Source organism: Arachis ipaensis, chromosome B8 (genome assembly GCF_059453495.1).
Source record: "Arachis ipaensis isolate K30076 ecotype BB chromosome B8, ASM5945349v1, whole genome shotgun sequence".
Taxonomy (NCBI): Eukaryota; Viridiplantae; Streptophyta; class Magnoliopsida; order Fabales; family Fabaceae; genus Arachis; species Arachis ipaensis.
The window spans coordinates 56,229,794-56,237,528 of NC_142443.1; the positions used below are offsets into that span (position 1 = coordinate 56,229,794).

The 7,735-nt window shown below is 34.0% G+C and overlaps 1 protein-coding gene across 43 annotated transcripts; it reads right to left on the reverse strand.

Annotated features, from left to right (window-relative positions):
- Positions 1-665: 665 nt before the first annotated feature.
- On the reverse strand, positions 666-6,050 carry LOC107614350 (WAT1-related protein At3g18200). 43 transcript variants are annotated; one of them, XR_015896079.1, is made up of 15 exons: positions 5,732-6,032; positions 5,374-5,421; positions 5,113-5,195; positions 4,951-5,014; positions 4,777-4,845; positions 4,025-4,147; positions 3,686-3,743; positions 3,534-3,607; positions 2,933-3,176; positions 2,590-2,705; positions 2,421-2,461; positions 1,846-1,976; positions 1,499-1,561; positions 1,298-1,398; positions 666-911 (listed from the first exon to the last, which is right to left on the reverse strand). XR_015896079.1 is itself a non-coding variant. In XM_088496172.1 (15 exons), the coding sequence occupies exons 10-15, from the start codon at positions 3,106-3,108 to the stop codon at positions 827-829; spliced, it is 582 nt and encodes a 193-aa protein (XP_088352298.1). In that variant the 5' UTR covers positions 3,109-3,176; positions 3,534-3,607; positions 3,686-3,743; positions 4,025-4,147; positions 4,777-4,845; positions 4,951-5,014; positions 5,113-5,195; positions 5,265-5,287; positions 5,374-5,421; positions 5,732-6,032; the 3' UTR covers positions 666-826. The 43 variants fall into 42 exon arrangements, 9 of the variants coding, with proteins under 9 accessions (XP_088352298.1, XP_088352296.1, XP_088352299.1 ...); XR_015896076.1 differs by having other exon boundaries at positions 2,590-2,744; XR_015896077.1 differs by having other exon boundaries at positions 1,846-1,981; positions 2,590-2,744.
- Between the last annotated feature and the right edge of the window lie 1,685 nt (positions 6,051-7,735).

Below are 7,735 nucleotides of genomic sequence, written 5' to 3' on the forward strand. Positions count from 1 at the left end.
CTGTTTTCCTAGTATTTCACTATGTTATCTGTTTTCTATTCTAGTTGCATGATCACTCTTAGGATTTCTTTGCCTTAGTAGTTTCACAACTAGAAAATGAATTAATACAGACAGATTTACAAACAGATTTAGTCTTTATTACAGACAGATTTTTGGTTACCGACGAAATTACTGACAGATTTTGTGCCTCTGTAAAAGCCTCGTCGAAATTTATTTACCGACGGATTTTTTTCGTCGAAAAATTACCGACGGATTTTTACCAGTTACCGATGAATTTTTTCTCTGTAAATTCTCCATCCATTTCCAAAAGGCGACGAACTTTCCGACGGATTTTTCGTCGATAATTACAGACAGATTTTTCGACGGATTTTCCGTCTGTAATTACAGACGGATTTTTTGACGAATTTTCCGTCTGTAATTACAAACGAATTTTTCGACAGATTTTCTGTCTGTAATTTGAACCTTGGAAAATCATTTGACACTCTGATTATAGACAGAAAATCCGTCTGTAAATTCGTCAGTAAGGTAAAATAGAATTTTTTTTATTTTTCCAATTACAAAATAAACTTGTTTTCATACAAAATAAATATAAATTTAATACAAATTTTTATCTAATTTGTATTCGAATATTTATAATATTTCAAAAAATAAACAAATTCATCGTATTTATCAAGCAAGTCAATATGATTCAAAACATAGACAAAATGTATTGATACATTAACAATAGTCCTCAGTGTATTGTTCAACCATACTAAATTTATCAACTATAATTCATAACATTGTATTATATGAGAAAAATTACATTATGCAAATCTCTACAAGCCAATCAACCAGTATCCCGCACATGCTTTGAGTAATGTCGTGTTGCTTTATATCTCTTAATGCAATTAGAAAAGGGATACACTTCTTGGCTACAAAAATTTCAAAGTAGTGCATGTCAGTAAAAGTACACAGCAGAAAAAAATACATGAAAAAATGTCAATAATAAAAGTTATTCACTTTGTTATGGCACAAAAAACTCATTACTCAACATCCTTAATGAAAATTATGTCAATTGAAAGCATAAGAACTAACCATGATCTGTACAATATGAAAATATTTCAATATATAATTTATTAACTCTTAGAAATAAAAGACCACAAACAAATTTTATGGAAAGAAAAGGCCAATGAGCACAATTTCAAATTAACTTTCCAAGGTTAAGAGTCTATATAGAAAGAGACATTGTCAAAATCCATATGCATGCAAATATCCAAACATGCATAGATGCATAGATGTATGCCCTGTAATTAGTTACCTGAAGATGATAGCCAACAAAAAAGTAATTGTCAGAGTCAAGTTGCTCATAGCTGATCCAAGAGTGTGAGAGTTGTAGCTTATGCCAGTGAAAACACAATTCTGCATCATAGTTATACTGAAATGTATATCTTAGCAACAAAAGGTATCATCACTGAATGAGAAACCAAAGATATAAGAACAATTTCTGAAAATATTATACCCAACAAGGACAAGGAAGAAGAATTTGCAAAGAAGCGAGAAAGGAAGAGGTGGTGTTGTAGTTCTGCAAAACAAAGGAAAGGAAGAGAATTAGGTAGAGATGGAATACAGTCCAATCATAAAGTTGGAGATCTGGTAAGGGAAGAAGACAAAAAAAATCCATCATAATATTAATAAAGAAAGCAGATGGAAGAAGCAAACATGAAGCATTCTCCCAGTAAATGTTATGGTAGTAGTTCTATTTTTGCTTGATGCATAATATTTTCACATCTAAACCAAACCGGTAACTTAGTTTTGATTATTGAAATCATAGCAGGAGTGCTGCACAAGTCAAAAGTCAAAACTCACAAATCAGGGTTAGCATCTATCTTGCTGAAAAAATCATCACGGACTGGATTCAAGGAACATATTATTCTATCAACAACAACATCCGTCTCCACATTGAAATACTATGAGTAAGATGAGACACTAAAAACTCCCTGCACTGATCAACAAATTAAAGATCAATGAACGTCATTTTTTTTGGACAGGAATGAATGGCACTATTATAAATTAAGTTGCAATAAAAATACAGAATTGGAATCAGTCTTGTATCTGACTGCAGCATAAATCAGTAGTATGAATCTTCTCTAGGTCAACCGATACAACAGAAGATTGCTTAGAATCTAGAAACAAGGTTAATTAGTTGGGAGCCATATGCTGAAGTTCACCCTAACTTTTTAGACTCCCAATCTCATCCTTGGCCAAACACATGGAAGAGTGACAGATTTAGAAATGACAAATTCCCTCACAATTTAGAAAAAGGGTAACAGATTAATCCTAGCATAAAAAACTGAATGATGAAGGACAAATTTGTTACTTTCAAATCCCGAGGAACTAATTTGATGTCTATATTTTTGTTTAGAGACAAGATTGAGGTTTACCTTTTCTCCTTTGATATAATCCATCCGTTGACAACAAAATACTGAAGACATACCAAGGTATGTAGCATGTCAATTGTCAAGAATATAACACCAGAAAACAAGAGCTACAAATAGAAACATGCATCTCATATTTGGTTGTAAAGAAGTATGATAGATAAGTTTGACATACCAGCAGTTTGAGCTGTAATAGGTTGATATACTTGTCCTCTTCTTCCTCCTGCATTGCTGGGAGGGAATGTTTGCATATTTGCCAAAAGGGCTGCATCCTTTATCAGGGGAACCAAGCTTCAATGCAAGGCATTACAAAAGGAGTTTACACTGATGCTACACAATGAAAAAGTTTATAAATAGATCCTGATCAAGTTTCAACAAACAAAAAGAACACGATGATAAGGTATAATTTTTCTTGTTAGTAATGTCAGTTAGAATCAAATACAAAAGCCACCAAGGGCGAATTCAATCCTGCAGCTCAAATTTGTGTTTGCTAAGTCTCCGTAAAGAAATTGGCTTACAAAAAACATGTAAAATGAGGAGCAGATTTGGCGGTCTTTCTCGCTCTTCTCCTCCAACTGCACTCGCCTATGGCCGAATTGGGAGTGCAGTAACCACTGTCACAGATTAGTAAACTTCTATGGATTCTGAAAGTGTTGGAGAAGCGAGAACTTCCAAAGGCGACAGATCTATCCATTAAGATGGTTTTTCTTTCTGCCAGTTTGAAAGATGCGCCTCAACAGTTGAGTTTCCCTTTTCATCCCTCTGTAAGACAAAAATCAAAACCTTATCACAAGTTGATAAAGTAGATATAGAGATAGTAAAGTAGCAGCAACATCAAAAGCAAAATGGAAGCAACGATCTAGAATGCATTTGTCTTCTTCTGCATATATCAAGAACCAGTTAAATGAATTCAAACGAATTACATTAAATAGATTCATTTTCACCACATAGTTGGACAAGGCATTAAGGAGTCTTTGAAAATTCACTCTGTCATTATTTTGCAATTTGTCAAGTTAAATTCTTCAGGATTTCTGAATCTTTTAAGATTTTTCAGAATAATCCTCTTAAGGCAAATTAAAGAAAGGGATAGAAATCATTTATATATTTTAATTAAATTACCCGGCGGCCTCTGGAGAAAGGTTTCCTGCTTCCAGTGCAGCTGTGTGCATCACAGAATTGTTGCAAGAAGAATTCTGACAAACTGTCAATGTAAGAAAGTAGTAGCTACCAATAACATGCAACATTTTACAGAAAAGAAACTAATATCATACCATGGAGTCGGCTTGCTGCAGAACCGTCATTAACAGGAAAACAACTATCTGCTAAGCTCTGTAGAAAACAATTAGAGACAGATATAAATTGTTTATACCATCAATTTAGCCCTTGAATACTTAATAACATAGACAATTTAACCTCTAAATAACTAAATAAGTCCATTGTGTTCAAATGATTTACTCAGTTTGATAAATTTCCCAAACCCACATAGCAACTGATGTTGCACTTGTTTATTCCTTCAAGGGCTAAATTGTCAACTTTTCAATCTTTTGAGATAAATTGGTGGCTTGAAACAAATCTGGTTAAAACAAATGAATAGATAGACTGATGCACACCTCGCACAGATGTTTATTTCTTGCAGCAGCAGCAGGATTACATTTTGATTTTTTCAACCCAAAATTGATTTCAATGTCACAGTGCAATGCGCCACATAGATCTACTAAGCACTGGCTCTGATTCTGGATCAAGCACAATGATCTTTCAGTTAGTGATGCTACTACATGTCTACATGTAATGTTGAGCAAAGAAAGCCATAAGTCTTTTTTGTTTCTTTCAATAGAATTTCTAGTTTTAAAATTCAGACAGGCCAATACCCAATATCTTAATATCAAAATGATAAAAGAATATTATTGATAGGAAATTATTTATGCTTAGGGAAGTTAAACAATCAAAGCTTCCAACAGAAATAACCCCAAATAAGGGATCTTTTTTTTTCTCATCCTTAAGAGGATCAACTAGTCACTATCAGTCAACAGCAGGTTTCTCTATAGTAACCATTGAAATAAGAAAGCATAGAGAAGCTTAGCTTAAATAAAACTAGAATGACCCAATGACAAAGCTTAGACCTAACAGTGGTAACCTTTTAAAAAGAGAAATTGTATTGAAGAAAGTATTTCTACTATGAATAACAAAAGGCGGAAGAGAATGTAACACAGAAAATTACTTAAAGACCGAGAAATGTGAACAATCGAATAGGTTCATATAAACTGAGTACTAAAGATAACTTCTTCAAATATGAGTTGAACGATATAATGGTTAGAGATTTATGAAATGCAAAGTAATTGATAAAAGAAAGTCAATCATTCACCTTGTGTGCAGGAAGAACATCTCCTTTTTTAGACTGGAACTCAATCAGCGATTTTTCCATAAGCCCTGTCTATATTCATGAAAAAGAAAGAAGAGAAGCACCATATAAGAATAACAACTGAAACTCCACTCATGAAAAATGTCCCAAAACATTTGAGTTGAGGTTTGGTTTTACCCATGAGAAAAGCTGTTCCACCTGGTTGATTCAACCTCACCCATTCATCCACAATTTCCTTCCACTTCTTGCAAATAAAACAGCTCAATCAAGTACACTGAAATTATGATAAGATTAATTCAATTTTGAAAATAAAAAGAAAAGTAGTGTTTAATCAACAACCTCACAAGTAGCTTCACCAATCTACGAACGTCATTGGAGGAATGCTTCTGCAACCGATTCACGTGCCTCCCAATGTCAGTCTCCTGCAAGGAAAAACCAAACACTATTATACAGGAAAATAAAATTAATTAAAAAAAAAGAAGCTAAGTTACCTTCAACGCTTGGAACTACATCTCTGCCACCAGTTCAACAAGAAAGCTTATGTGTTAATAACTACTAACATTTAGATGATTAATATGAGGAAGAATTAGAATTTTATACCTTCAAAATAGAAGATCCATCAAATTTAGTACTATATTCTTCAGGGACCTTCCAAGTCATAATTAAGAAAACCTCAGGTCACCAAGTTCAAATAGAACAACAAGGCAACACACAATAAACAAGTTTCAAGAGCACAATGACAAAAAAAAATATTAAAAACTCTAGAAAGCAATGGCCTACCATGAATTTTAGGTCAAAAAAGCTTCGATTGCAGAAAATAATTCATCAAAATCAGAGTAAACTTGTAGATTCAAACAAAGCACAAAAGCATAGTATGATAAACCTAAAAATGGCACAGAAAAATTGAGCCCTAAGATTTATCACGAAGAACAGAATCACAAAATCAAGATATATATACCTGAAATTTGAGATGGTTAGGAGAAGAACTGAGAGAGTGAGTTGAGATTAGATGGAAGAGGAGACAGAGGAAGCAGATGCGATGAGAGCGGCGGCAGAGAGAGCTCTGCAACGATGGGAGTAGATGCGACGAGAGCGGCGGCGGAGGGATTTCGTGCGACGCAAGGGATGACAGAGAGAGATTGTGCGACGCAACGGCGGCAGCGACAGCGGCGGAAGAAGCAGAAGTAGCAGCCACGGAGAGAAGAAGTAGCTCGTGCTACGGAGAGAAGAAGAAGCTCGTGTTTGATTTGGAAGAAGCTCGTGTTTCATTTAGGTTTAATTGAATATTTTCGACGGAAAATTTTAAATTACAGACGGATTTTTCATCTGTAATAATTTAATAAAGTGCATCGTTTTTGTCCATTTAATTACAGACGGATTTTCCGTCTGTAACCATTTTCTACGAAAAAAATTATTTTTTCGATAGAATTATCGACGGATTCTCTTTTCTGTCTGTAATTTATGCTAATTCATTTTTTTTGTTTTCTAACAAAAAATCCCTCTGAAATTCCGTCTGTATTTTCGTGGGATAAAATCCGTCAGAAATATCCGTCTGTAATAACTAGTTTTCTAGTAGTGTTTAGTTTCAAATTTTTTTTATGGTTTCAAGATGTCTTATGTATTACGCATTAAGCTTAAAAAGAAAAATCTATGGAAAAAGAAGTAGTAATATGCATAAGATCTTGAGTTATATTATGAGTTATTCTTATTACTTTGATGTGGTGGCCTTATCTCTATTTTCTTATGTATAAATTAACTGTGTATATTTGATATTGGAGTTGAGTATATTGGTTCTTGAGGAACAGGAACTTAGAGCAATATTATTGATTATCTGAAATAAGAAAAAGATTGATTCTTAAATAAAAACAAACAGCAAAAAGAATTGAAAAGAAAAGAAAAATCAAAAGAAAAAGGTTTAAGGCTTTGAGCATCAATGATTAGGAGGGTCAAAATTGATCTAAAGCTCAAAGAGTGGTTTTTCCTAATCATATGCTTGTGGTGTGAAAGTGTCAGGTAACCCTTGAGACTGAACACTTAAAGTCGTGACCTATTGCTGTTATAGAGTATGCCTAAGGCTCTGAGCACCACTGTCTGGGAGAAATAAAAAGAAAAATTCGAACCCAAAAGGTTCCCCCACATTAAGTTCTTATGGTGTTCTTGTTTCAAGTTATGCTTAAAGACAAAACACTTAGAGTCACAACTAGGCTCACAGGTGCAAAGCACCAAAGAAAAGAAAAGCTGTGTTCAAGAATCGACTAGAGCTTAAGGAAGAGAATCAATAATATCATCGGAGTTCTAGTTCTGAAGGACACCAATATTTCTTAGCTTCAAAGGATAGTGAGATGCCAAAACTATTCAGAAATAAAGTGTCATTAGCTCCATTCAGTGATTAGACCTGAGCTTAGGTGACAATTCTAATCTTGTGTATTTTCTGTTCTTGGTCTTATATTGTTTTGGTTGCTTAAGGACAAGCAATAGTTTAAGTTTGGTGTTGTAATGCGTGAGCATCTTATACCCTTTTTTAGTCATTTTTATATTATTTTTAGTTAGATTTTATTTACTTTTGCTTGATTTTAGTGCAAAAATCACCTTTGGATTTTACTTTGAGTTTTTCTGGTCTTTTTATGGTTTTAGGTGAAATTCGGAGCAGTTTGGAGAAGCTTGTAGCAAGAAAGGAAAATGCTGGTAGCACCCTCCCTGGGCGCTGAACGCCAACCTGGCATTCAATGCCATCAGGGGGCAGAGACTAGAAGCAAGCTTCCCCCTGAACGCCCATTCTTGGCACTGAATGCCAGCAAGCAGCCTGAATCACACTCAATTGGGCCTCCAAGTGGATTTAGCACTTATTAGTTTTATCTTATTTTATCTTTGTAATATTTATTTAAAAATAATATCTTTTAGGTTTAGCATTTATTATGAGGTTAGTATTTAAAGGAAAAGATCAATTAGGTTTAGGATCTTC